Genomic DNA, 25,952 nt, shown 5'->3' with positions numbered 1-25,952 from the left:
AAGGAATTTCTGTAATATTTAAACAAGGTTTTATGTGTTCGTAAATACCAGCCAAATCACCTTTGGTGTCAATAGATGAAGGCAAGGGATATAATTGTCCCACTACATAGAACAGGGAAGTTTGGAACTGACAGATCAACAGCAATATTCACCGGCTGCAGAGCTGAACCGCTACACGCATTTGTAGCAGACCATTGATCCTCTGTGTCCTTCACAGCTTCACAGAACCTGCACCTCCCACTAGCTTTGAAGTAGGTCCTTCAGTGTGGATTGAGGTCCTCAGTTCAGACTACTAGTTAGCTAAAAAAAGTTGGACAAAACAAGTAATTAACATAGCTGAAATCAAAGCTCAGGGCTGTTTGTTCATTAGCTCTGTAAGTTATGCTATGACTAGAGGGTGTTTATGAGAATAAACGAACTATTATACTGTAAGAATAAATGAACTATTTAATCCATAAACCTTGTCCAAATATACTTCTGCACTAACGCAGCCTTGCAGCAAATACATCATAAAGAATGTGTTGTATTAGTTTTCAGGCAGGAAAGTTGTTGAGGCACGTGCTTGCCAAAGCAGAAGAAACCCCCCACAGTTAGGTGGAAACAGTTAGAGACCTGCTGCTCCACCTGGACTGTCACAAGTCCATGGGGCCAGATGGGATCCACCCGAGGGTGCTGAAGGAGTTGGTGGATGTGATTGCTGGGCTGCTTTCCATCATCTATCAGTGGTCACGGTCATCCAGAGAGGTCTTGGCTGACTGGAGACTTGCTAATGTGAAGGGTTGTAAGGAGGACCCAGGGAACTACAGGCCTGTCAGCCTGACCTTGGTGCCAGGAAAGGTGATGGAACAGATCATCTTGAGTGCAGTCATACAGCATGTGTGGGACAACCAGGGGATCAGGCCCAGTCAGCACAGGTTCATGAAAGACAAGTCCTGCCTGACCAACCTCATCTCCTTCCATGACTGGGTGACCCGCCTGGTGGATGAGGGAAAGGCTGTTGATGCAGTCTACCCGGACTGCAGCAAGGCCTTTGGCACGGTCTCCCACAGGATTCTCCTGGAGAAGCTGCAGCCCACAGGTTGGGCAGGTACACTCTGTGCTGGGGTAAAAGCTGGCTGGATGACCGGGCCCAGAGAGTGGTGGTGAACAGAGGGAAATCCAGCTGGTGACCGGTCACCTGTGGTGTTCCCCAGGGGTCTGTGTTGGGGCCCATCCTCTTTAATATCTTTATTGACTTTGATGAGGGAATTGAGTGCACCCTCAGTAATTTTGCAGTGACACCAAGTTGGAGGGAAGCGTTGATCTGCTGGAGGGCAGGAAGGCCCTGCAGAGGGACCTGGACAGGTTGGGTCAATGGGCAGAGGTCAATGGGATGAGGTTCAACATGGCCAAGTGCTGGGGCCTGCACTTTAGCCACAACAACCCCATGCAGCGCTAGAGGCTTGGGGCAGAGTGGCTGGAAAGCTGTGCAGAGGTAAAGGATCTGGGGGTGCTGGTTGATGCTCGCCTGAACATGAGCCAGCAGTGTGCCCAGGTGGCCAAGAAGGCCAACGGCATCCTGGCTGTGTCAGGAATGGTGCAGCCAGCAGGGCCAGGGAGGTGATCATCCCCTGTACTCTGGTTTGGTGGAGCTGCACCTCGAGTACTGTGTTCAGCTTTGGGCCCCTCACTACAAGAAGGACATCGAGGCCCTGGAGCATGTCCAGAGAAGGGCTACGAAGCTGGTGAAGGAGCACAAGTCCTGTGAGGAACGGCTGAGGGAGCTGGGGTTGCACCTAAAGGGAGCCTCCAAAGAGCTGGAAAGGGACTCTATCAGGAGAAAGTGACAGAACAGTGGATAATGCTTTTTTTTTTAAAATTTATTTTATTATTTATTGCAAAGCACACAGCTCTCCACACCACCTCTGGGTACCAACCACCCCCATCACCCCCCGAGCCCCATGAGGCGAGGGGCGATCACCCCGCCCCCCCCAGCCCTGACGGGTTTCTTCCCCTCTCCCTGAGGCAGCTCCCGCCCTGCCCCGCCCCGCCCCCTCCCTCCCGCCCGGGCCGTGCCACACGCGCCTCACGCCCGGCGCGGCCCCGCCGCACGGACCTCACGGGCCTCACGTCCCCCTGCAGCCGCCGCGCGCGCCGCCCTCCCCGCCCCTCATTGGCCCGCGCCCCGCCCGGGCCCTGCTGCCATTGGTGGGAGCGCCCGGCGCACGGGCTCGGCACGCTCATCGCCGGCCGCGCCGTGCCGGGAGGGGCGTGGACAGCGGGGCGGCCAATGGGAGCGCGGCGGGGGCGGGGCTGGCGGCCGGGCCTGGGCAGGGGGCGGCTCGTGAGGTAAACAGGCGGCGCGGGCCCGGCCGGGCGGGCGCAGGGAGGCGAGCGGCGGGCGGCGGCGGCCGGCGGCGGCCGGGTGAGCGCTGAGGGGGGCTGAGGGGCTCTGAGGGGGGCTGAGGGGCTCTGAGGGGGGCTGAGGGGCTCTGAGGGGGGCTGAGGGGCTCTGAGGGGGACTGGGGGGCTCTGAGGGGGACTTAGGGGGGCTGAGGGGCTCTGAGGGGGACTTAGGGGGGCTGAGGGGCGCTGAGGGGCGCTGAGGGGCGCTGAGGGGCGCTGAGGGGGCCTGAGGGGCGCTGAGGGGAAGGGACCTGCGTGGAGGCAGAGCCCGGCTGCCTTCCCCTGGGCAATCTCGGGCAAATCGCCCAGCCATCAGCCGTGCCGCATGTATTTGCTGCCCTCGTCTTTATTTTTCTTCTCCTGCGGGAAGGTTTCTCCCTGGAGGTGGTTGTAAAGGTAAACGTTAGCTTTGCCGAGCTTGCTTGTGGCTGAAATGGAAGAGAAAAAAAAAAAAACAACAAAAAACATAAAACAAGCAAACAAAAAAAGTGAGACCTGAAGGCTCGGTAAGGTATCCAAGGGAATAATCATACTTCTCGCAGGCTTGTGGGGCCGCTGTAGCGAAGTCATCGGGGATTAATGGGCCGGTGCATAGCTCTGCACAGGCACTGAGCAAGCAGGCTATAAATATCCGCAGATATAGAAGTTTGGCTGGTGTTTGCGGTTCCCGACTGTCCGAACTTCTGCAGAACTGTTACATAATGGCACGGCTTCTGATATCCCACCCTGGTCGTGTTGCACCCAGCAAGAATGTAGGTGGGGAGCCGCTTTTTACTGCAGCCCTTCTGGGTAGTGGAAAACCAAGCTTCTCAGGAAGCTGCGTGGAAAAATAAAGAAGTTAGAAATCCACTTTTTATAAAAATGAAGCGGACTTTTACTTAGCGTTTAAGAAAAAAGGAACGTAAAAGGACACAAAAGATTTTTCTTCTTTTTTTAATAACCTATGGTATACTTTTTCTGTAAATAATTAAGTTAATAACTTCTGGCCTTTATTTCCTCGGTTGCTCGTCTTTAGATTGCTTCGCTAAGCTGGGCATATTCCTTGAGCACGTGCAAAATGATTCTTAGCACGAGGTGCAGAAAGATGATGGTCAAAATCACCAGCAGATTGATCAGAGACTTCTGAAGGGGTTCAGAAATTACTCTGAGTCAAAGGCTAAAGCAAATAGGTATCTGTCATTTAAATAGAGTGTGGGGGTCTTGCGTTTTTGTGCCATGTCTTAAGTACTTCGTCTCTCATTTTTACCTAGATAGAATAGAGTTGAGCTGTGGCTCACGTGCTTACTCATCTGCTTGCTGTTCGACCTGCAGACTAAAAGCATTCACAAAATGCAGAAATGTCTTTATTGTTAGCGATGACTTTAGTAGCCTTAAATAAGGTATGCTTAAAATAAGCAGTTGTATATTGGACAGTCTTAATCAATGGGGGAGGGGGGAAATAAGTGACCTCCTGAGTGTCTCCTTTTTAAAAATAAAGTGGTGTGATAAGTAGAAGAAAAGGTCAGAAGATGTGGAGAATTCCCTTACGTGTTTACCATCTGAGTGTTGATCGCCTTGTTTCATTGCTGTCAAGGACAATTCAGTGCTGGGCAATGCAGCCCTGGTTGTTTCATTTGTGATATTTAGAGCAGGTTAATAATAGCTCGTATGGAATCTTTGCAGCAAGAACAGAGCTTGTTTTGGCTTCTAGTCCTCCAACAATCCTTGTACAGGCAAGTGCTGGACTGTTGTTTCACACCTTGTTTGTCAAGTTACATTATTTTTCTAGCAAGTGAAAGGGAAGGGGGGTAGCAGCTCAAGTCTTGGTTTCTGACTTCGCTAATGTTTAACTGCTTGGCTGGTGACCGAACTTATTTGTACGTAACAATTTTAAAACCGTGCTTTTAAAAATGTTTTAATACGGAAACTAGGGGTGGTGTGTTCATCATGTTCTTTTATCTTGTGTATCAAGTTATATTCTTGATTGGTTTCACAGACTTACTAAATGCATCTGGGTGTTGTACAGATGGTAGCTTATACTTACAAAGTTCTATTACTGTGTTTGTTGTGCCCTTGCAATTTCTTTTTTTGTGTGTGTTTGTGTAGATTAGGGTTTCATGTAGCCTCTATATTGCCATTTAGATCTCCGTTTTCACCAATTACACACTGGATTTTTGGGTGTGCTGAGCAAATGTACTGTAAAAGCACTCAGTATTCTGAAATGTCACAGTGCTCAGCAAGAGAGTAATCGGGACTGGGAAAGAGGTAATTGGGTAGTAAGTAAAATGAGTGTTTCTTTCACAGAACTCTTCTAAAATTAGGAATCATAAATTTTGTTACATATCAGCGTCGTACATGGTCATTCACGTATCACTATGGGAAGTTTGGGGTCTCCAAAGGCTTTCAGTATAAGTTGTGTAAAGCTTTGGCTTTTCTGGTCAGGACAAACGGTACGTTGATCCCGTATTGTATGGAATGTGATCTCACAAAATCTGTGCAGTGAGAGCACAAATAATCCTAGATTGTAGATTATGTGTTATCTTCGAGAGCTTGCAGGTTAGGCCTAGTGGTGAGTTACAAGCTGTGTAGAGCTCATTGCTCTGATTTGCCGTAGTGTCAGAGGGAGCCCTCTGTATGATCACCAGCAGCTTAACTAAACAACTTGTCTGAGGACTGTGGCAGAGCTGTTATGTAGGTGCTGGTAGGCTGTGCTCCCTTTCAGCACTGAGGTTGCAGAATGGTTGAGTCTGGAAGGGACCTCTGGAGTTCATCGGGTCCTGCTGCACTGCTCAAGCAGGGGCGCCTCAAGCACAGTACACAGCACATTACACAATGCCACTGAAAAGAGCTTGTCTCTGCTTTCTTTGCACCCATATATCAGGCGTTTATACACGTTGATAAAATCCCTCCTAAGCCTGCTTTTCCCCAGGCTGAGCAGTCCCAGCTCTCACAGCCTCTCCCCACAGGACAGGCTGTTGCTCCCCAGGTGCAGGACTTTGTAGTTCTCCTTGAACTACAAAGTTCTCCTTAAACTTTGTGAGATCCTTGTGAGCGCACCTTTTCAGCCTGTCAGGGTCCCTCTGGATGGCAGCACGGCCTTCTGGTAAGTCAGTCATTCCCCAGAGTTTTGTGTCCTCTGCATACATCAACAGCTTCTCTGTGTCTGTCCTATGGGGACGGTGTCAAAAGCCTTACAGATGTCTAGGAAGGCATTATCCACCGCTCTCTGGGCGTCCAGCAGGCTGCTCATTTCAGTGCAGAACCTTATCGGGTTGGTCAAGCATAACTTCCCCCTGGTGAATGCATGCTGACTACACATGCTGATTTTCTTCGTTTGTCTGGAAATGGTTTCATCACCTTTTTGCTTCCCTAAGGAGTTTGAACTCCACCATTTCATGGTCACTGCAGCTGTGGCTGCCTTGGACCTTCACATTCCCAACAAACACCTCCTTTTTAGTGAGAATTAGATCAGTTCGTGTCTTCTTGCAGCAGTCTCTTTTGCCTCTTCTTGCATCCTCTAATTTTCTTCTTTTTACAGAAAAAGGTTCTGACACAGCCAGAACAAGAAACATTACCAGCTCCTTAGCTATGTGAGCTAAGGGGGCTATGAATAGACCTGAAGGTGTTGTAAGTTACTAAATTTGAACATAACCCTGGTCTCCTGGGCAACGTTGAAAGGCACAGGGTCTGCACGGACATGTACACCTCCAGGATCAATAGTGGGAGGCCGAGGTGTTTGACCTGCTGTTCACAGCGATAACAGGGGTTATGTGCAGTGTGCAAGTCTCTGCCAGCCATGGAGGAAAACGCGTAGTACCTCTTGCTGACTTTTTAAGTAGTGACTTGAGGCATAGCGTGCGTGGTTCTGTCTCCAGCTACAAAAAGGATTATAAGAAAAAGGTCATCTTATACCTGAAGAAGATAGATTTACAGTAAAGTTACAGGGTGTGCCTAGTTTTCCAAGGTTATGATTCTAGTCAGAGTTTTTCTAAACCTTTGCTTGTTCATCATTTAATCCTTCAGATGTGTCTGTTAACAATATGCTGGTAAGATGAATCCTAGTTTCATTTTGCTCTATAGTTTTTTGTCGTTTTAAGTACACTTGAATTATAGCCTGTAAGGGTCCGTTTGCTTAGAGTGCGCTGATTCTGTTCCCAGCTCTGGCACCGACACGTTATGTAACTTTGGGTAAATTATTTGCTACCTTCCCTCTGTAATTGAGAACTTAGAGATCAGTCCCATTTCTGTAGCTCTTTGCTACGTACTAGTGAAGACTTGATACCTCTTTAAATGCAAGAGGAAAAGCTTCTCTTTTCTCAAGAATGTGGTCTTAAGTAATGGTGTGTTTTATTCGAAAGGAATCTCATTTGTTTGTGAGACGGAGCTTTTATTACTGTCTGGTTTCCAAATTGGACTCTGAGTGCTTTAAGAAAAATAAAACTTGAAATAAAAACAATTACAAAATGATGGTGTATGTAGAAAAACAAAACAAACAAAAAAACCAACCCACAGCTGCCAGCTGATAGCCTCCCTCCTTCCTACTTGGCATTCAGGTTCAGAGCAGGAGCCCAGCAGGGAGCCCTGTGGGTTGCCTGGAGCTGCGCAGCTCCGTGTGCATCAGGCAGGGCTCCGAATGCAGTGGGCTCTGCATCACTTCACCAGTTAGGAGAGAAGAGAGCGTAAAGCTACTCTGCAAACGTGGACTGAGAGGTTTGTCATGTTTGTTTTCTGTTTGAAGTACAAATGTTTCGACTTGATCTGCAGAGCTTTGGTGTAATCTTGTAAATGCTCCAGGTCAGAGCTCTTGTGCTGTGGAAAACTTGGGTTTTGAAGGGCTGCTGTACACCAACACTGACAGAGGGGCGCCTTGGAACTCGTTAACACTGTCAATTGTGGTTTTGTACAAGTTTGCCATAAAAACAAAAGTGTAAATTCAGCTTGTAGTAGTTCAGTGTGTTAAATACATGCTTCAAATATGACATCTACCCAAAACTAATGTTAACTTGTGTGTTTCAGTCATGCTCCCTTTTTGTTTTAATGAACAGTTGTCTGTGCTGCTGGATAAAGGATCCACATGCATGAAAACCAACTTTATCCACAGTATTTTTGAGAATTATTCACGTGATTAAAGCTATGCTTGTGCTTACAGCTTTTGAGCTATATAGAAGATTATTATAAGTAGTGTCCAGTGCATAAAAACGAGAGAGAAACAACAACAAAGCCCAACAGCTTTGTGTGGCTGGAACTGAGTCAACTGTGGATGAAGATGACAGGCTCACAGTAACCCTCCACTAGGATTAACGGTCAGGATTAATGTGATTATTTGTGAAATTAAATTACTGCTAGGTGGTAGCACAACAGAGCTTTTGATCTGTCCATGAGGAATAGATTGTGCAAGGCCTGCTGCTTTTGTTTGTATCGCCTCAGTTGGTGGAGGAAGAGGGGACTGTAAATGCTGCTTTGCACTCAGTGCTGGTTGAAATGAGGATTGGAAGAAACAGCCTCGTAATTCCAGGATCAAAGGCTAGTGGAGTAAAGCGTGTCACTTCTTCTTACATCCAGAAACCTGCCTTTCTGAAAGGAAAAATGGTGAGTGAAGGGTAGTGCCCTGATAGCCCCTGCTTTGGACAGTTTATACTCCAGTTAGAAAACCAAACCCGTGTCACCACAGCCTCAATGCAACAGAGCAAGAAAAAGTGCAAAAATGGCACAAATCTTTCCTTGCCTGGTTAGTGAGTTTTAAAGACCTTAGAATGAGGTAAATGAAGCTTTTTTATTCTTTTGGTCCCCCAATTGCAAATACTTATTTCATTGGAGCAGGAGCAGAACCCAGTCTTGGGGGAAAATGAGTGAGTTTTAGCCTTAAAATCAAACCAAATCAGATCTACATCAGTGTGGTGGGAAACGTGTGTCTGGGCCAAAATTTATTAGTGTGTTGTATCGACACTATTATAGAGGAAGCGAACCGTACTGAGGGAGTGCACTCTCTTGCTAGGATCTTAATTGTGAATGCATTATTTCTACGTTTCTGTCCCTTGCCAGAAGTGTTTATGAAGCCTTGTGAATTCTGGTGGGAAGATGCATTTGTCTGCCAGGCAGCCCACTTCTCTCAGTGCACGTACTGCTGTTACAGTGATTAGAGAGTAAACAAGTTCTGCCTGCCTTTCAAAGGTGTTTGTCTTGAATTGCATTGGCAAACTTTTTGTGCAAGGGTAGTTTTAAAGTTGCTTTCAGAGACCTGAATTTAGTTTAAGGAGGCTTGAATCAAAGCCACGGGGCAGAAGGCTAATAACTGAGCTCTTAGTCCTGTTGCAGGTCAGATCTTTTAAACAAATTTCCTCTGAAGTGGAAAAGTACATGAGATGCAAGGAGAGGGAAGAGTGAGGGGATAAGCAAGGCACATCTTCAGTTTAGCTTAAAGGAAAAAGATAAGTTAGGGAACATCTTAATGAATAACTCTTGTTTTGAAGTTACTGTGGTCTGCTGCTGGGCTTAGGGCCATGGAAAAAATGTGCTGAGTACCTGGTCACTTGTATCTTGTTTGTGGTTGTGGGTTTTTAAAATGTTTTATTACATCTAATTTTTGATTTCATATTGTTGCCACAACTACTTTAGCGTTCATGCTGTGGGTGGTTTTAACACTGATTCCAAGATTATAGTCCTTGTTTAGATAGGGTGAAGATAACAGTGATTGTGATGATAGAAAGTAGGAAGGGGGGGAGGCATAGGGATTGAATTACATGCTTATGAAGGAAATGCTGTAAACAATTATCTGCCCTACTATTTGTACTAATGGTTTTCATTTTTAACTCATTTAAAAGAGAAGTTGGAGATGACGTAGGCACTTAAAATTACCTAGAGGGGAATGTGGGCTAGTGCAAAACTGCTCTGTGGTGGTGTGCCTGTATGGGGCTTGTTTGTTTAGTTAAACTGACAGCAGATGAGCGTCTTTCTTGTGGGGATAGTAAACTGTTGGTGATACAGAAGTAATTCCTCTGTGCTGAGAGAGCTGTATTTTTGGAAGAAAGTTTTCAAAAATATTTCTGTTGTATTTTTGTAGGATTAGAAGTCTCCCTACACTTAATCTCTGTCCTGTGTATGTGTTTGTGTATACATGCACGTGTAATGTGCACGTGTGAATAGGATTTTGGACTGCACAAGCACCTAGAAGAAAAAAACATGGAGTAAGAGAATGGTCTGCATAAGCACATGCTAACATGTGGAAAAGAAGAGGAACAAATGAAGACATGTTTTGAAAACAGTACAAATATAACAATTTATTTGTTGCCTGTTGTGAGGCTTTTTGTTCGTGCGATTGGGTTACTTGTACTTGCTTAATCCTGCAGTCCAGTAGCCTGGTGTGCTGAAGAAGGAAGGCAATGTGGAAATTCACTGCAGGACAGTGGCTTTTTGGCAGGTGGTCATTGCACACAGGAGTCTCCCAGGCAGCTTGCATTATTACCTGATTTGGTTTTGTGGCATTGCAGCAGGGCTCAAAGCTTTGTGCGATGTCAAGAGGCTGTCTACCTACGAGTGTCGCATCCAACCCATATCAGACCCCCACCTGCCATGTGAATTTTGCCCAGTGTCCAAGGGTGACTTGGTTCTAGCCGCCCCAGTGATGTGCTGCCCTTTTATGTGTAAATTGTGGGTGCTTTCCATAGGTTAATTCAAAGGTGATCACACCTATTCTTGGAAAGTAGCTGGTAATTGACGTTTGTCAGCTTTCTGATCCAGGTTTGCAGGCACCCTGATAGCTTGTGCAGATGTGACCGACTTGTCCCTGTCCGTACAGAAAGGCCTCGTCTTTGCCAGAGCTAGGTAATGAGTCCTCAGGAGACGAGTCAAGTGTAACATAAACTTCCTGTACTAGGACCAATTGTTTGAAACAACCTGATTTAAAATCAGTTTGATAGAGCTTGCTTATGCTTTTTTTTTCTTGATTTAGTAGTAGCATGAATAGAGCTTAGCATAAGAAAAAAAATATATATATCTTGCCTCCTGTCTGTACTGGGTATTCATGTGTGTGTATTGCTGGGGTTACATAGCAGTCTTCTGCTGCTCTCTTTGTTTTTCAGTTTTCATGTTTCCTGTCCATCCTTGTGCTCACTTTTTCATTGAAGAATTAGTAGAATTATCTTCTTTCTTAGTTGTTTGTTGTGTATAGTGTTTTTCCCTTTGTGATTGTCTAGCAGGTGTTTTCTGTCATTTTCAGGATAACTAACCCATGTGTCCTGCTAAGTGTAGGATCTACAAAACTAGTTTTTTTTCCAGTTGAGGAAAATGCCTCCAGTATCAATCAGTTCAGTTCTTGTTGCACTTAGCTCCCACCCTCATAGCTCTTGATAAGGGATGTAGACATTACCTGAATGTTCTTCTTTCTTGATGTCTGTTGCCAAAGGAGTAATAATTTCAGTGTGTCTGTGTGTATTTTTCTGTCCTTGCTTTGTCAGGTAAAGGTGAGGATTCGGTGTACAAAAGATGAGGAACTGGAAGTAGATGGCTTACAGATACAATTCTGTTTAAAAAGCAGGAATGGCCTTGCTTTTCCATGTATGCTTCTCAGCCTTCTGTGTTAGTAACCCTCCTTGGGGTATTCTGAATTCTTTACTGAGCCATGCCTTGTCTTTGTGGTTTCCATTCGCAGTTTGTTAGCTACCTGCAGGGAATCTGTGAAAGGTGGTTGAAGACAGCAAGTCAGTTGCCTGCAGGCTTCTGTTTGCTACACAGAAGCTGCTGTTTCAGCAAGCAAAGAGGCGTGGGGCTGAATGGTGCATTGTAGTAGCCCAACCTTTCCTGTGCAGCATAGGAACCTGTTGCTGATGCTTCTGGGCTAAGAAACCACTTGCATGATACCTAGATGGCTGTAACCACTGTGTGCAGGAAAGCGAGGATGGTAGCGTGGATGTCAGAAGATCATCAGGAGCAGTGATCTAAGTGCCATCTCTTATAGCCAAAGACTATAAAGGAGGATTGTTTGTCTCTTGCTTCATAATATATTTCACAATGGGGATTGCGCACAATATGATATAAAAGTGCATTTTGTAGCATTAAACTAGTGATTAAATGCTACAGAGATTCAGAAATAACAGTTGTTACAAAACCTGTCCCTAAACTCCAGATCTGTAAGGTTAAGCACAGAATAATGACTGGGGTCAACTTAATTTTTATTTTACAGATAACACACTAAACCTAGATGTGCTGCTAACACTTGACCATCCTTCTAACAATCATGCCTTAAAGTGTGTAATATGTAATACTCACTTCATGGCTACAACAATTATTCCTGATCTTGATCACTGTTTAAACATTTGTCAGTATACCTACCTAGGACATAACTTTAATTTGTGGTCTTGGTAGTGCTTGGTACCTGTTGAAGCCAGATTTTTACAAAACCCATCAGAGAGAATATTCTACAGATAAGGATGAAGCTTAGACAGCATCTTGTGCTGATAGCGTGCCTCCATATTCTTTGTTAGAAACCATGGATGTAGATGCAAGTCTTGGACCCTCCAAGCTGCTTAAAGCCCTACAGTCAATAATCCTTGCTGTGCTTGAAAGATGTGGGAGATAAATGAAATAATAATAATAATCAGGTGTAACTCTTCCTTGCAAAATGGTTTTGGGATCCCAGCCAGCCCTGATTTTCTTTTACATGAATGACAGTGGCGCCAGGGCAGTAATGGGATGTGGCAGCTGTCAGTATGCTTCATCTGTGTTATCAGGCACTGAGAATATGTTCCCTGATAATCAGGAGTTGATTCTAATGCTTTAATCCTTTTTAAACATTTGTCAAGAATTAAGGCAGTCTTTGCAGTGTTGCTGAAATGTATCTGCCTGTGATTCCTCCAGTCAAAGATAACTTGAATATTTGTGTGAAGTCCTGGAACGCTGTCCTAGCTCATGAGCAGTCACAGTCAGAGGAGTGACACCTTGCCTTTGCCTGGCAAGGTGACAGCTGACTGTCATTCCAGCTGGCTGAAGTGTTACCTGAGCTGCAAACAAATTCCTATGGTGGCTGGTTGTCAAAGTGAAACAAAATTGTCTGGTACATACCGCTCTGGCTCTTCAGTGACTTGAACCTAGTTGCAAACTTGTTCCTTGACCTCTTGCCTTTTTTTTTTTTTTTTTTCTTTTTCATCTTTCAGCAGAGAAAGAAATAAGCCATGGCGGGGGATGCCATCATGGTCATGAGAGGTTTGACAAAGCTCAGTAAGGCCGTCCTGGAAACCCAAGCAGGACAGCTACGGCAGGTGATCCTCGGTGGTGATGCGGTTACTGTTGCAAGGAGTCTGCAGGTGGCTGCTGAACAGCAGTTTAGTTCTGCCTGGGGGAAAGTGCAGGTAAGAAAAGCTCTTGTGTGCATAGACTAGCGTGATGTTCTGGCTTCTCCTCCAGGTACTCTGTGTTGTGAGAGGGCCTAGGAAATCCTGTCGCGAAGCAGAACCTAGCTCTGTGAAGCACTAGGTAACTAAAGCAGATGTCAGAACATGCTGGGAATTCTCCAAGACTTCTGTAGAGTGTTGTAGGTGCTTGGGCAGGAATGCAAAGGGATGGTTACTGTTACGGTGGAGTGTGCTGGTTTCCATTACTCGTTGTTTAAGGCATGCTTCGCTCACTTCATCTTGCCAAAGATTAAGGACTTGGAAAGACTGGTCAGCAGTCTCCTTGAGATGTCATTCATCGATTACCTTGAGTTTGAATAAATGAATGAGCTCTCTTAGAGTGAATTGCAATTATTTCAGTGTTGCTCCCCCCCCCCCTTTTTTTTTTTTTTTTTTAACAGAACTGGTACATGTGATATATTTCAGAATGGCTCAGGGTCAGGTGTTTGTCCCTTGCAGCTGAGGCTGGATTTTCAGGAAAAAAAAGGCTTTCCAATAAGGAACATAAGGAAAGCCAGACTTTTTTTTTTTTTTTTTTTTAAAGCAGTGGCTTCTCTTACCAGACATGAAGATGGATATATAAGAGCTTCACATTTGCTGTGTTGCCATCTCTTGGAAAACGTGGGACTTGTCTGTGGAAAAGAACTTCTCTAAATCAAGAGCAATCATCATTTAGAATGGCATTGTAGCTCAGATCATGATTTTGAAGCAAAAACTAATGGGTGAAGTTTTGATATTTTGTGCAATGTTTGGACTGTCATGACAGTTGCCTATAGCTTCAATCCTAGAATCTGTGCATGTGTTACCTTTGTCATATTTAAGTCTGCAATAGCTTTCTCTTGAGAAATACCCCAAGTTTATTTGTTTATGGGGATAGAGCTCTGTTTTGCCTCTGTCTTCCTTTTGCGTTAAAGAAAAGAGAATGTTCTCTTGTTTCCGTGTCCGTTTCTCTGCACAATGTTCTGTGCATGAGTTGCTTGAGAAGCTGCTGCTAAAACAGCTTTTTTTAAAAAAATTGCAATTGTTCAAATATTGCAAATGTTCAAGCTATAATTTCTTTCAGTTTTGAAGAGTAAAGCTTTTATATTAAGTGAATATATTTCATTTGTCTCGATCTGTGGCAAGGTTTTGGCTGTCTGATATTCTTTTAACATTTCTGTATGGAAGTAGAGAGACCTTCGTGCATGAAGTCATCAGTCAGTGCTTGGCCACAGTCCCCATTTTAAACAGATTTCTCCTCTGCCCTCACTGATGTTGAGGCTCAAAATACCATGAGACCTCCTGAATAACAGGAAAGACTATGTTCTGTTTTTTTTTTCTGTAAAGAGGGGAAATGTATTTTAGACCCTTTCCTAAACACTAATTACACTGCCTGTTTACCTGACCACACCAGACTTTTAAATCCTGTTGATTTGCTGTAATCAACCACAATTTTTCCTTGGCATTGCTGCTGCTGAGGTAGAATGGACATTTTCCACTAGAGTATGTGGAGTAACGAGTAGGAGTTAAAACTCCTGCTGCTGACTGATATTTTATTTATTTTTAACTTTTTTCCCCTGCATTCAAAATTCATAGAATCGTCTAGGTTGCAAAAGACCTTCAAGATCAAGTCCAGCCGTCACCCTGACCTGCTGAGTCCCCTCCTTCCCTGACAACTGGATTTTGTTTACAAATTTTTTTTGCATACATTCTGCTTCACTGGAATATCCCATCAATTTTGCAGAGTGGACATGTGCTCAATTGTGTGACACAAAAGAAAGCACCAAGTACTTGCAACCCATTTGCTTAATGCCATCTGTGATGAGTAGCTTTTCTGAACTCATCGGGGCGATTTGTTTAGCACTTCCCACAGAACTGCAGTGAGATCTTGCTGGCCAAACATAGTTACTTGAGAAACGTGTAGACAAGGGTGGCATTCTGGGGACTTCTTCATCCGCTAATGGAACTACAGGCGGTTTCAGAAAGCTTGAAGCAGGTCAGAATTACAAGATGTTTATACATACATTGTCTTGGTTTAACAAGAGCCAGGACACTGTATCCAGTGGACTCTTCCAACAAGTGTAAACAAACTCAGAAGCACTGAGTTTGTGTCTGCACATCTGCTCTCGAGTATACAGCCATACACCCATGGTAATGTTCACAAAACCTCCTTCATGTAGTTCTTATATAAACTTGCCCTCCCAAAATATTGTTTTGCCAAGATTAATATAGGGCCAAGTAGTGAGTTCCCATGCATAGATAAAATTCAAACACATCTACACATTGTACAAAATTCAAACACATCTACACAGAGGGACCATTTCCTACTAGGACAGGATGTAATACTTCCATTTGTCTGATACTTCAGGCACATCTTCTCCAGTCGTTTTACATTGGCTTAATGAAGGTGCCAGAGCGGGAGATCTTTAACTCTGAGCAGACAAGGTGGTTACCAAGTACCAGGTGACAAAGGACACCACGTCCATCTCTGCAGTCTCTGAAGTAAAACAACAACAAAAAAAGCCACCCAACCAACCAAATAAAAAACCCACGATGAGTTCACTATGAGTTTGTTTCCCTACTTACCCTCCCCAATTCTGAGCCTTTATGAAGTGTTAATTTCACAGTTGTACAAACTGCATGAGCAGATACACTGTAATGGAGCCCTTGATAAAACACAGACAAAAATTGGATTATATATTTGTAGTCAAATTTACATAGGTTTACACATCACTATTATCTCTGTTTGGTCTTCAACTTTGACTTTTCAAATGCTGCAGTTAGCAGTGATTATGATTTCTGTCTCATAAAGCCGCTACGTTCATTTCAGCAGAATCTTGACAGCCCTAGCATGAAAGCTGTGTGTGGAGATTTCAAACCTTCATTTGCCTAAAAGCAAAAGCACTCTCAGATAGTTTTCTCCCATATACCTTTGTAGACTGTGTATCACCCCTTTTCTTTCTTACAGTGAAGTTTTAAAAGAATGAATACAATAAATTGAAATCCTTTGTTCTCCAAACCACAGTCCCATACAGGGGGCGCAACTCTTGCAGGTCAGGACAGAACAAAACGGAAGACTATTGGGAGAAGCTTGCCTTGAGTGTTGAGCAAGTGTGGTTATCCTTGCTCCAAGCACAGAATTTTGTTTGTTTGTTTGATGACTACAGTCCATTGGCCGTGGAAGGCTTATCTTAATTGGCCTACAAATAAGTACCTGGTATTGCTTCAAGTAGCCTTGAGGCTCCATGCTATACATACTATTCTTTATCTTCTATCACCTGTTGTTCCTGAGCAATGCGCTGCTTCTAGAGATCTCTACAATTAGTGACCCTTCCTGGCAGCGTGTGTGGAACAAGACATTTCCAGTTACTGGTATTTGAGGAACTGTCAATTAATTAGTGCCATCAGTGTGGCTGAGAGACTGCCAGTGGGTCCAGGTGTCCTCCGTATCTCTTCATTTTTCCTGGCTTTCGTTGTGAACATCTCTGGTGCCAGATTCTCTACAAATTACTTGAATTGAGACAGGACAGCCGAGCTGCATGCCCTTCTCTGAGGACTGTGGATGAGTCGTGAGCAGGTTTAAGTTCTTTTCTTAAAGTATTTCTATTATTGTTTTCAGGAACTGGGCAAACAGCAGGAGAACTTAAGTGATCTGTCTGAGGATTTTGGGAAAGACTATGACTTCTCAGACCGAGAGGCATCAGATGCTTCAAGGGACTTCTCTACTGCCTCTGCCAAGCCTCACCAACAAAGCAGTGAAGGCCCTGCTCACTCTTACACTACAAATGGACCTTTTAGAAATGTTGAGACTGGAGATTCTGGCCTCAGTCAGAAGCCGTTCCCTCCCAGAATGGATGCAAGGTTATTTGGAGGCTTTAGGGACCCTGGAAACCCTTTCGCTGCTGCCTTTGGACAAAATAGGGCTTTTCACCAAGATCATTCCTCTGTTGGTGGATTAACAGCTGAAGATATTGATAAAGCCAGACAGGCCAAAACAGGTTCAGAGCAGAAACCCTACAAACAGATGGTATGTGTTTTTTTTTTTTTTTTTTTTTTTTTGTTTTTTGGGGGGGGAGGTGGATTGTTTTTAATTAAGGGTTCTCAGTGCTAACGCTTCTGTACTGGATTATTCTTTACTCACCTTCTCCTGTGTTTCTTATTTTTTCCTCTTCCCCTGTTCCCTTTTGTAGAGGCAAAAGAAGGAAGTGTCAGTGCTCCTTCGCTCTTATCTCTGTGATATTTGTTCTGGCAGTAGGTTTTCAGGCTGCTTTCATATCTACCTCCTCTACATCTGATATTTGAATGTGAGAGGATGTTTAAAATGCATACATAGGGTTAGACTTAAAGTTTATGTTAACAAGAGCTCTCCATCCACTGGACTGTGAGGACTCAATGTGTTAATTACTGTAATGGAGAATCTGTAATTGACCCCAGTACTTGGGCTGGACTGTTCAGAAGGTATGGACAGCTATGGGCTGCAGAGGGCTGGAGACTGACTCTCTTAAAGGGCCTGTCTTCCCTTTGAAGGACCCTGTCCCCTGCAGCTAGCAGTGTTGCTATGGCTCTGCAGAATGGATTGGACCTAAACCTCTGTCAGCAGAGGCCATGGCTTCCTGTACGATGTCTTGCATCCCTGCAGGTGGAGAGATTGTTGTCTTTAGCATTAGTAGATATTGAGTAGCACAGATAGCAATTGTTGCTGTAGGGCTTCACGCCCTTGTGCGAGACAGTGCAGAAAGCCCACAGCAGGATTCACAGTGGAGATGCTTGTCATCTGCTCTGACCTTTTTCCTCCTTCCCCCAACCCACTATTGGATGCTGCTGTGGGTTTACACACCCAGGATATTGCTTCAGTGAAACTGTATGCTTCTGCTCTGCTGTTGTGTGTGAGGATGTTACCTGTGGTCCTGTCAACCTGATGATTTTGCAGGAGTTTTAATCGCATGTGTGGAAGAGAGTTTGGGTTGGCATCGCACTGCTTCTCCAAGTTGACAAGTAAAGGGCTGCTGAGGTAAAAGTGGAAATAGGCTTTCTAAACATGGTTATTGGCTCCTCTGTCTTTCACGTCCTGTTGTACGTTTCTCAGTTTAGTGCATGTTTCAGTTTAAGGCATTATGAGTATGAGGCTTGGTGTTCAAGAAGAGCTTTCTGTAGCACAGAGATCTTCAAGTGTTTTTCAAGTTGCTGTCTGAATTTGCAGTATCTGACTGTATGCCCAGTTCATTTGTGGGTTTCTTTTTTGTTTTGTTTTCCCTGCCCTGTCTTGCTGCGGCAGCTCAGTGAGCGGGCCCGGGAGCGAAAGGTTCCTGTTACGAGGATTGGACGGCTCGCCAACTTCGGAGGTGAGTTTGCACACCCGTGTCTACAAAGTGACCACACCTGCACATGCTGACTGATAGCTGGCTGTGACAGTGCTCCTGCTAACATAGGCGTTGGTTCCATTTTCTAATTAAGCTTGCTAATAGGAATGTGCTTTCCCACAAACACCTGATTTGGCTTAGAGCTTGATCTGGGCTTTTTCATTGCGATTATGGAACTTGGTGTTTAGTCAGAATTAAGTTACTCTTTGCATCCTGTCCTTTGTCGCTCTTATATCTAATTGCTGCTGTGATAATATGGCAAAGAAAAAAGCTGCCCACCTAAACAGTTATTTCAGATGTGTTCAGCAAGCTAGCTGTTAACGAGCTGTAGAATTGGTATGGGTCTTCTTTTTGTCTTTCTCTTAGGACCACAGGCTGATCTGATTCCTGGACCTTGGTTTTCATATACCTGCTGTGAAATGAAACAAGTCACTCTCAGTAGTGTAGGGTAGATGATTTGTTTAACAGCAGCTGAAATAGTGGCGTGTTACCACCACCTTTAGTGTGCCTCCTGCTGCACCCTGTGATTATATTGTGAAGATGCTGGAAGCCTTTGTTTAAACTTCAGATCTTTAAACCCTAGCAGCTGATTAACAGTAAACTTGTTTATGCCTGGCTTTAGCTTGAAACAGTTGTTGGCTGATGATTGGAATTTATTTTTTAGCAAATCAGAATGGAGCAGTAGGCAAATCCCAAGAAGACCTATTGTAACAAGCTCTTTTTCTAGCACTGTGTCCAATATGGTTAGAATAGAATGGGTCAGGTGTAAGGGGTCCTCAAAGATCATGGAGTCCAACTGCCTGACCTCTTCAGGGCTAACCAAAAGCTAAAGCATGTTACAGGGGGCATTGTCCAAATGTCTCTTGAACATGCACTGGGCATCACCTCGCTAAGAAGCCTGTTCCACTGTGTAACCACTGTCACAGTAAAGGAACTCACGTCCAGTCTGAACCTCCTCTGGTTCCACAACCCAAATGTCCTCAGCCTCTCCTCACAGGACATGCCTCCCAGCTCTGTTACCAGCTTTGTTGCCCTCCTCTGGACACTCTTGAGGACTTTAACTTTCTTCTTATATTGCGGAGCCCAGAACTGCATGCAGTATGCACAGTGAGACAGCACCAATGCTAAACACAAAGGGAGGACCACCTCTTTTGACTGGCTAGCTATGGTGTGTTTAATGGATCCCAAAACGTGGTTGGGTTTTGCCCTCTTGGCACACTGCTGGCTCCACGTTAAGCCTGCTGCCAGCCAGCTCTCCCAGATCCCTCTGCAGGATTGCTGTCTAGCTGCTCATCTCCCAGCCTGTACCTGTGTCCAGCATTACTCCATCCCAGGTGCAGCACCCGGCGTTTACCTTTAGTGAATTTCATGCCATTGCTGATCACCTGGTTTTCCAGTGTATCTAGATCCTTCTATGAGGCCTTTTGTCCCCCCAAGGAGTCAGCAGCACCTCCCAGGGTAGTGTCCTCAACAAACTTGCTGAGGATGCACTCCACTCCTACATCCAGATCATTGATAAAAATGTTGGACAGGAACGACCCTAGAATTGAGCCCTGGGGACCGTTACTGGTGCTAGCCCAGCACAGCCCTGTTCGCTGCAACCCTTTGGGCCTTGCCATTTAGCCAGTTGATCAGCCAGTGCATTGTGAACCTGTTTATCTCATCGTTGGACAGTTTGTCCACAAGGATGCCACGAGGGATGGCATTAAAGGCCTTAACTGAAATCCAGAAAGATGACGTCTGCCACCTTCCTTTCATCCTCCAAGCAGGTGGCCTTGTCACAGCATGAGATCAACTTACTGAGGCAGGACTTTCCCTTGATGAGCCCATGTTGACTCTGCCTGAAAATAGCTTTGTTCTTTACATGCCTTTCAATGTTCCCCTGGGACAATCTTCACCATAACTTTTCCAGGCACTGAGGTTACACTTACAGCTCTGTAGCTCCCTGGGCCTTCTCTCGTGCCCTTTTTGTAGACGGGTATAATCCTGGCTGGCTTCCAGTCAGCAGGGACCTCCCCGTCCTCCCACGACCTTTGGTAAGTTGTTGAGAGGGGTACTGCTGACTCCCTCGGTCCTCTGGGGTGCATCCTGTCAGGCCCCATGGACTTGTGAACGTTGAACTGTTCCCTTCCAGTCCTGGTGGCCACACATGAAAGCCACTGCTCCTCCACTTGTGGTCTTCCAACTTCAAGGTCTGAGCAGCCCAAGGTCTGTCATTATCATCAAAAACTGAGGCAAAAAAGGCATTATACACCTCTGCCTTTTTCTCCTCCTCACTTTTTAGGTGACCATCCACTCCCTGTATTGGTCCAATGTTTTCCTTTGACCTCCTCTTGCTGTTGACATACTTGAAAAAGCCTTTTTTGCTGTCCGACACCACACTTGCCGTTGTCAATTCAAGTCGAGCTTTGCTTGTTTCCTTCCTGCAGGTGCAAAGTGCAGCTTTGTGCTCTCCCTGTGAAGCCTGACCTTGCTCCCAGAGATGGCATACTTTCTTTTTCTGCCCTAGTTCCAGGAGGAGCTCCCTGTTCAGGCAGGCCGGTTTTCTGCCCTGCTCTATTGACTTGCAGCACAATGGGTTTGTCAGCTCCTAGGCTTTTAAAAGGTGGTTCTTGAAAAGTGACCAGCTTTCATGGATCCCTAAACCCTCTAGAGCAGATTCCCAGGGAACACTGCTAATCAGCTCCCTGAGAATCTTGCAGTTTGCTTTTTCAGAGTTCTTTTGAAGTCCAAAACATTTCTTTGGAAATGGGATAGAAGCCAGCAGGAAAAGTACTGCATGAGTGGTATCTTGGACTTGTTCTCAGTCTAGAAAATCACTTTGAGATACTTATCTTCATTGTTTTCCTGTCTGACTTGATACTTTTTTTTTTGCTCCAAGTAACTGTCTTGCATGTGGGATCTGACTGGAGATGACTGTGTCAGCATTTTAATAGATACTGTTTATGCTGTGATTGAGAAGTCTTTTTTTTTTTCTTCTTGTTTTCGACCTGAAATCTGTGGATTTCAGGTTCGAAAGACAATTGCTCAGTGGTCTTGCATGGCTTGCTTCTATTGAAGGGCCTGCAGAAGTTCGTTTCATAGCATACCTTCATAGAAGAATGTACAGGAATTATGAAATGCATGGATGCAGTCCATGCAGAGGCCTTGTAACATCACTGATGGCCTTCCATGGTCTGTGCTTCACCTTATGCTGGGTTCTTTGGCTCAGTGCATGTAGATGGAGTTGTTCCAGAAGCAAGGAAGAAAAACTCAAAGTGCTCAAACGATGTTCAGCCTGTTTGTGCCCAGACTTCCTTGATTGAGACTACACAATGTGTGCATGCTTACATACTGCATTTCTTCCCACATACATGCACAAAATAATATATGCTGCTCAGCTGTGCTTCCTTCACTGTACTTACTCTGTAATCCAGTTGTTTTATTTGGGAGGCTGTCTTATAGTACCTGAGGGAGGACGTGGGATGTTTGGAAAACATGCATCAAGTACTGCTAGCAGTGCTCGAGTAAGGCGTGATGGGAAGCGGTATTGCTGAAGAGTTGTGAGGGAGCACCAGCCATTCTTGTTACTTACGTCACTTATCCAGAAAAAATATTTTCAAATTGGGAAGATAATTGGGTAGGCAGTGAGACCTTTGGTAGTATGCATTTTACTGTACGATTAGATCTGTGTGTCACTTAATCGTTGGTGGTTTTGGTCAGTTGTGGAGGCAGAGAATGCTACTTGTAGCTTAATCTGTGGCCACTGTACAGTGTCATGCAACTTGCCACTTGTAAGGGCGGTGGTATATGGATTGCTGATGTTCAGTCTCATGGACCTGTGGCTGCTGCTCAGGGTTACTCCACAGCACAGCTGCTTGGGATTAGAGCTTACAATGCTGCTTGGGTGAGGTGGGCCTCGGGAAGAATGAACCCCACAATTGGATTCTACAGCAGGAGCACACAGCTCTCAGTAGCGCTTGCTGATGCACTTCACAAGAACTGGGTGTCTCAGGCTGGTCTAGCCTATGATACCTGGCTGGCATGCTGGACTGAAGAAAGAAACACAGGAGAAAAGACTTTAGTGTAAAACTTGAAGATAACTCCATTGCAAAAGCCAGGATGCTCTAGTCAAGCTGTTTTGTAGCTGTGCTTGTGATCTTGTGGCTTGAGGTTAATTATAAAAAATGCTTCTATATGTAACGAAGATAAGTATTTTTACTGTGACCTGTTTCTTATTTTAAAGGATTGGCTGTTGGTCTTGGCATTGGAGCATTGGCAGAAGTTGCAAAGAAGAGCCTTCGACCTGAAGAACGCAATGGTGAGCCCTTTCTGCATCCTCGTATTTGGTCCTTTTTTCCTTTTTCCTCTCTGGTCACAGTTTACCTGCATACTCATTTGTGAGATTTTAGTCTTTTAAAAGCTGGGACGTTGACGCAGTTGGGACAACAAGGGGAATTTTGTGGTTCTTTTGTTTTTAATGTGATACTTCCAGACTCTTTTTTTCCCATCAACGTAAGCCACAACCTCACCATGTAGGTGGAGGTCAGGCATGTGTATGTGTGAGAATAAGTTTATGCCAGTGCAATTCATACAGCCTACTTGCCCACAGCCACACCTGAGCACGAATACCATACCTGTGTCCATTCTTGGATTATGTTGGTGCAACAATATTTTTAAACTGTTCAATGTAACTGCATAATTCAATCACTTCAGAAACTGTAGATGAGCACTCATGTCTGAAAACTTCATGCTATTGTTGTTTGCAGTCTGTTTGAAGTTTAGGGATGTTCTGCCTAATAGGACTTTAGAGGATGGCTGCTCTCCTCTATTTCTCTGTCTTTCAGAATGACAAAACAATTTATGTATGTGCTAAACAGTGATTTGCTACTTCCATTTTTCTTTCGCCTTCCTCTGAAGAATTCTCATAACCATGCAAATTCACCCAACCTTGTTTTTTTTCCCAGCTTGCTTGAAGTTGGAGGTAAAATGTTCCCGAGTTACACCTGGCCGTGTCATGGTGGCTTCCTTCTAAGCTTTTGCAGTGGTTAAATATGGCGGTGTAGCATGCTCTGCAGGCTGAGCTGTGCTCTGGGAAAAGTCATGTTTTTGCCCAAACCTTGATTAGTTTATATGGCAATGAGGGCTGATGATTTAGATGGTAGGCAAAGGATTTAGAAAATAATCTGGGTTTTATTTTTAGCTGTCTTGCTTGATGTCGTTTTTGCTTCTCTTCTTGCTGTTGTCTACTTACATAAGAGCTTGGAGCAGTGGTTACACTGCGTAAAGGAGAATGGGCCAGGAGTGGTAAGCTTTGAGGTGAGGCAGAAGTAGAAGATGATTTCAGCCTTTGTGCTGTTTTGGAACTTCTTAAGCCAAGATCGTGAGGAGAGTGCTGCATGATCGAGGCTCTCATTCCTGCTGCTCTTCTACAGCTTCTAGCTAGTGTCCTTGGTCACACTTTCCACAGGACGTTACAGTGGGTGTGACGCACTGGATGGGACCTGTCTCCAAGGGCTCTGCTCCTGCAGAAAGGCATGGCAGAGGATATACACACGGCTTGAGTCCAAGATCCCATTTTCTTACTGCTCTCTGTCAGTACCAGCCTTTGCTGTTCTTGGGGGAAATGTCTTGCCTAGGTACCTCTATTTAAATCTATTTAATCTAACAGGTTTGTACTTCTGTCATCTTGCCATTGCTGCTACCAAACGGAGGGGCCATGGATGCCTCCTCTCCTGTATGTTCTCTAGTAACCATGTTTGCATTGATTTGTTTCCCACCCCGCTTAAATTCCCATCCTTGTTTAGTAACTGTAGGGCCCTTCTCCATTCTCTCCTCTCTGCCTCATCTTGTCTGTTTCCAGAAACAGTTTACTTTTTATGATACCAAGGGATTTATCCCTGAACAAAAATTTTGGTGCAAGAGTTTGTGAGTTTCTCCCTTCCTCGTCAAAGCCTGATGTCCTAGACACAGAAATTTGGTGGCGGAAATGATTTCTGTGGAGTTGCAGGGGTGTTTTTAAGGTGTTAAGGCTGCCTTCTTCAAGCGCTTTAATAAGTGGTTTGGTTCATCTTTTAAAAAAAGGATGATTGTACTTCATTTCCAGTGGGATTTTTCTTGTCATGTTGATGTAGCTAACTTAAAAATAACCTCCTAGGTCACTGGTGACCTTGCTGGTAGTCTCAGCATTTGGTGTGTATCTAAAGTGCAAGGTTTACATGTGGTGGGATGGGAGAGTAGAACAGAATTCCAGGAATAAGAATGAAACACTGCCCAGACAAATAGTTGCCATTACTAGCAGGAAGACTTTGGATTCAAGGTCAATTTTGTAACTTATTAATGACCTATAACAGGTTGTCCTGATAGGTGCAGTGCAAATGCCAGGCTGGGCAGAGCCCTGCGGGGCTGGCAGCTAGCCTAGATTTGAACAAATGCTTGTTTCCCTATGGAAAGAAGAAGTGCAATCTCCTTGAGTGGTCAGTCTGAAGTGCTTAGGTTACGTTCTTTGACTGTTTACTTGCTCCAAAGTTTGTGTGGCAGATGATCGTAAAAGTAAATGCGTGCAAAGTCCAGCAGGTAGTTCTACTTCTAACGGTAGCAAAGGAGGTGGAAGAGCAGTGATGCAGCAGTGAGAAGCACACACACTTGGAAGGCTTTGTGCTGTTTTGATGAACTGTGCTGGGTTTTATACCTGTTTTCTTCCACCTACCCGTGGAAGCCTATGTCTGTTTTCCATGATGTTTCTTGACTTGATGTTTACATAAATCTGGTTTTGACTCTTGCTTTCAGGTCACCTTCTTGTTTGGGCCCACTTTTAGCAAGGTACATAAACAAGCAACGAGCGATCACGGGCTGTTGGGTGGCGTGGTAGTCAGGCAGCACCCCTGTGGGCTCAACTGCAGTGAGAAGCGTGCCAGGAGAACAAGGTGGGGGAGTGCCTACGCTGGCTCTTTCTCTGACAAGACTTCTTGAAAAATTGTCATGGCTCACTGGCTTCTGGAGGTGACTTTAATCATTAACCAACTCTTTCATCCTTATCTGTGCAGGTGTTACAAAGGAAGATAGAGAACTTGGTAGTTTCCCTAGCTCCTCTGTGTCTGGAGCTTGTGGGAGGGACTGTTTGTTTTGTCATTGCTGAGGATCCAGAATTTTCCTTGTGGGACAGTTGAGAGCCAGAGTTCATGGCTTCAGGCCTTCAGTGCTCTGTTCTCCCTGTACCCTGCACAGTGTGAGCTCCCTCTGTACACACTCCTGAGAGCTAGCTGCAGAGGGAGAGGATTTCTTGCTGCTGCAGTCACTACGAGACACACCAGTCATTTCCACCTGTCAGAGATCTTCAGATCTTGCAGCTGCTGTGCCTTTTGGGCCCTTCTTGCTGTATGTGCTGGCTTCAGCTCTTCCATCCTTTGTACCCTTTTCTCTGAAGTGTTGAAACAAGCTGTAGCCCCACGGTTGACATACCAGGTCTGGGCTCTGCAGCCTACCTGTAAGACCGCACTACCTTCCTGTCCCGTTCTCCGTGAGAGCTGAGCTGCAGTCCCAAGAGCAGTGGTCGGCAGGTGCCTGCCTGCCCGTTCTGTCCGTGCTCGGTAAGCCAGAGAAGCTGTCCTCCTGAAGGGCTTGTTGCTTCCAAAGAGATCACAAAATTGAGTTAGTCTCCCTCTATCTTTGTTCCATCCTTAAAAATAAATAAAAATACATCAGTCTTTGCCCTTTGTTGGGGACAGGACCGTGCTTGTTTGAGTTGGTAATACTGGGCCTTGTTCTGCACGAGCTGGTGTATGTATGACCACTGGTGAGAGTAAGGGTTTGGCCTCCTGGCATGGTCTCCAAGTGCAGTTGGAACTAGTAACTAGTGGAACTCTCCCTGGGCTTGACTGGCCTC

General features: G+C 45.0%; 1 protein-coding gene across 2 annotated transcripts in view; it reads left to right on the top strand.

Annotated features, from left to right (window-relative positions):
* Positions 1–2,338: 2,338 nt before the first annotated feature.
* The window catches only part of COQ8A (coenzyme Q8A), a 37,020-nt gene continuing 13,406 nt past the window's right edge, over positions 2,339–25,952 (top strand). Inside the window, exons 1-5 of one of the 2 annotated variants that reach the window (XM_084283973.1) lie at positions 2,339–2,404; positions 12,513–12,707; positions 16,348–16,755; positions 18,004–18,070; positions 22,314–22,388. In XM_084283973.1, coding sequence (XP_084140099.1) covers positions 12,531–12,707; positions 16,348–16,755; positions 18,004–18,070; positions 22,314–22,388 — 727 coding nt within the window. In that variant the 5' untranslated portion in view covers positions 2,339–2,404; positions 12,513–12,530. The remainder of the gene's footprint in view (positions 2,405–12,512; positions 12,708–16,347; positions 16,756–18,003; positions 18,071–22,313; positions 22,389–25,952) is intronic. The other variant, XM_084283974.1, reaches the window with a different exon arrangement.

This window comes from Netta rufina (genome assembly GCF_964035555.1).
Source record: "Netta rufina genome assembly, chromosome: 3".
In the NCBI taxonomy this organism is placed as follows: Eukaryota; Metazoa; Chordata; class Aves; order Anseriformes; family Anatidae; genus Netta; species Netta rufina.
The sequence above is the reverse complement of the archived record's forward strand: the minus strand, read 5'-3'. Positions and strand labels throughout refer to the sequence as shown.